The sequence below is a fragment of the Verticillium dahliae genome, genomic scaffold (genome assembly GCF_000150675.1).
Source record: "Verticillium dahliae VdLs.17 supercont1.11 genomic scaffold, whole genome shotgun sequence".
Taxonomy (NCBI): Eukaryota; Fungi; Ascomycota; class Sordariomycetes; order Glomerellales; family Plectosphaerellaceae; genus Verticillium; species Verticillium dahliae.
In genome coordinates this window covers 393,256-395,150 of record NW_009276930.1, presented here as the reverse complement: position 1 = coordinate 395,150, position 1,895 = coordinate 393,256, and the positions used below count along the sequence as shown (strand labels likewise).

General features: G+C 55.2%; 1 protein-coding gene across 1 annotated transcript in view; it reads left to right on the top strand.

Moving 5' to 3' along the window:
* Nucleotides 1-415: 415 nt before the first annotated feature.
* The window catches only part of VDAG_05762 (insulin-degrading enzyme), a gene marked incomplete at both ends in the record, with an annotated part of 3,504 nt that continues 2,024 nt past the window's right edge, over nt 416-1,895 (top strand). The window contains 3 exons of the mRNA XM_009655159.1: nt 416-646; nt 754-1,511; nt 1,664-1,703. Of these exons, the coding sequence (XP_009653454.1) occupies nt 416-646; nt 754-1,511; nt 1,664-1,703 (1,029 nt within the window). The remainder of the gene's footprint in view (nt 647-753; nt 1,512-1,663; nt 1,704-1,895) is intronic.

The window sequence follows — 1,895 nt, the reverse complement described above, 5'->3', positions numbered from 1 at the left end:
CTAGGTTCCCCTACTCTTTCAAAAGTGGCGGCTCCCCCACCACCGAAAACCCACAGCAGCGATTGCCTTCCCCTCCAAGCTCGCCGACATACCTTCCCAAACCTACCTTACCTTACCTTACCTGACCTAGGTATTGCTCCCTGCTCTTACACCTCCCTCAGCCTCTCCCCCCCCTCACTTTCCGTCCCCTCCACAGCCATTCCTTTCCCCCTTCTCCTCCTCCAATCTGCTCAATCACGGCCGGGCATTGACCATTGGCCAGACCTGTATCCTGCCCCAGTACCGAGAGACCTGTTCGGCTGCAGCGTCTCGCTGACCATCGGACTTCTGGCACCTCACACCCTGCGCTAAAGGGAAACACGAGGAAACAGGTCACTGGCCAAAATTGTCGGTGCCGCGCCCCTCCACCAATACGATGACTTCGCGGGAGAGTAATGCGGCGGTGCCTGTCCGTCGTGTGACAGACCAGCTCGAAACGCCTTCACTCGACGATCGGGACTATCGCGTCATCCGGCTGCCCAACGAGCTTGAGGCTTTGCTGGTCCATGACCCTGATACGGATAAGGCCAGTGCTGCGCTTGACTGCAATGTGGGCAACTTCAGCGACGAGACGGATATGCCTGGCATGGCGCATGCCGTGGAGCATGTAAGTGCATCGTACCTCGCAAGCAGTCTCCTCTGAGGTTACCGGGCTCTCGTGCAAGTCGAGCCCCCTGCCTTCTGATCATGTGCTAATGAGCCACGCCTTGCCAGCTCCTGTTCATGGGGACCAAGAAGTATCCCGTCGAGAACGAATATAGTCAATATCTCGCCAACAACTCTGGCAGCTCAAACGCATACACTGGGCCGACTTCGACCAACTACTTTTTCGAGATCTCGGCCAGGCCCGCAAACGACCAAGAACCCACAGATCAGAACCCGTCAGCGCTGAAAGGGGCACTGGATCGCTTCGCCCAATTCTTCATCGAACCTCTCTTCCTTGAATCTACCCTGGACCGAGAGTTGCGCGCTGTTGATTCAGAGAACAAGAAGAACCTCCAGAGCGATCAATGGCGTCTGCATCAGTTAGAGAAGTCGACTTCAAACCCAAACCACCCTTATTGCCACTTTTCCACGGGAAATCTGGACGTCCTGAAGATCCAACCCGAAGCAAAAGGCATCAACGTGCGCGAGAAGTTTATGGAGTTCCACGACAAGCATTATTCGGCCAACCGCATGAAGCTAGTTGTTTTAGGCAGGGAATCTCTCGATGTTTTGGAAGGCTGGGTATCGGAGTTCTTTGCCGGCGTGTCGAACAAGAACCTCTCCCAGAACCGCTGGGAGAGCGAGGCGCCCTTCAGGAAGAGCGAGCTTGGTATCCAGATCTTCGCCAAGCCTGTCATGGATTCGAGAGAGCTCAATCTCTACTTCCCCTTCATGGACGAGGAACGCATGTACGAATCGCAGCCCAGCAGATATCTCAGTCACTTGATTGGCCACGAGGGTCCTGGCAGCATCATGGCCTACGTCAAGTCAAAGGGTTGGGCGAACGTTTGAGCGCCGGGACCTACCCCGTATGTCCCGGAACTGGTGGTATCTTTGACTGCCAGATCCGACTGACCGAAGAGGTGGGTGCAGTGAGAAACCACGCCCTTCACGTTCCTGGCTAACTCTATCGTCCCAGGGCCTCAGAACTACCAGAGGATCACGAAAATCTTCTTTCAGTACGTCTCGCTGCTGCAGGAGACCCCGCCTCAGAGTGGATCTTTGATGAGCAGAAAGGCTTAGCCGATGTCGACTTCATGTTCAAGCAGAAAACGCCCGCCAGCAGATTTACGAGCAAAATCAGCTCGGTCATGCAAAAGCCTCTTCACGCGAGTGGCTGCTGAGTGACACAGCAAGCTGAGGAAATTCGA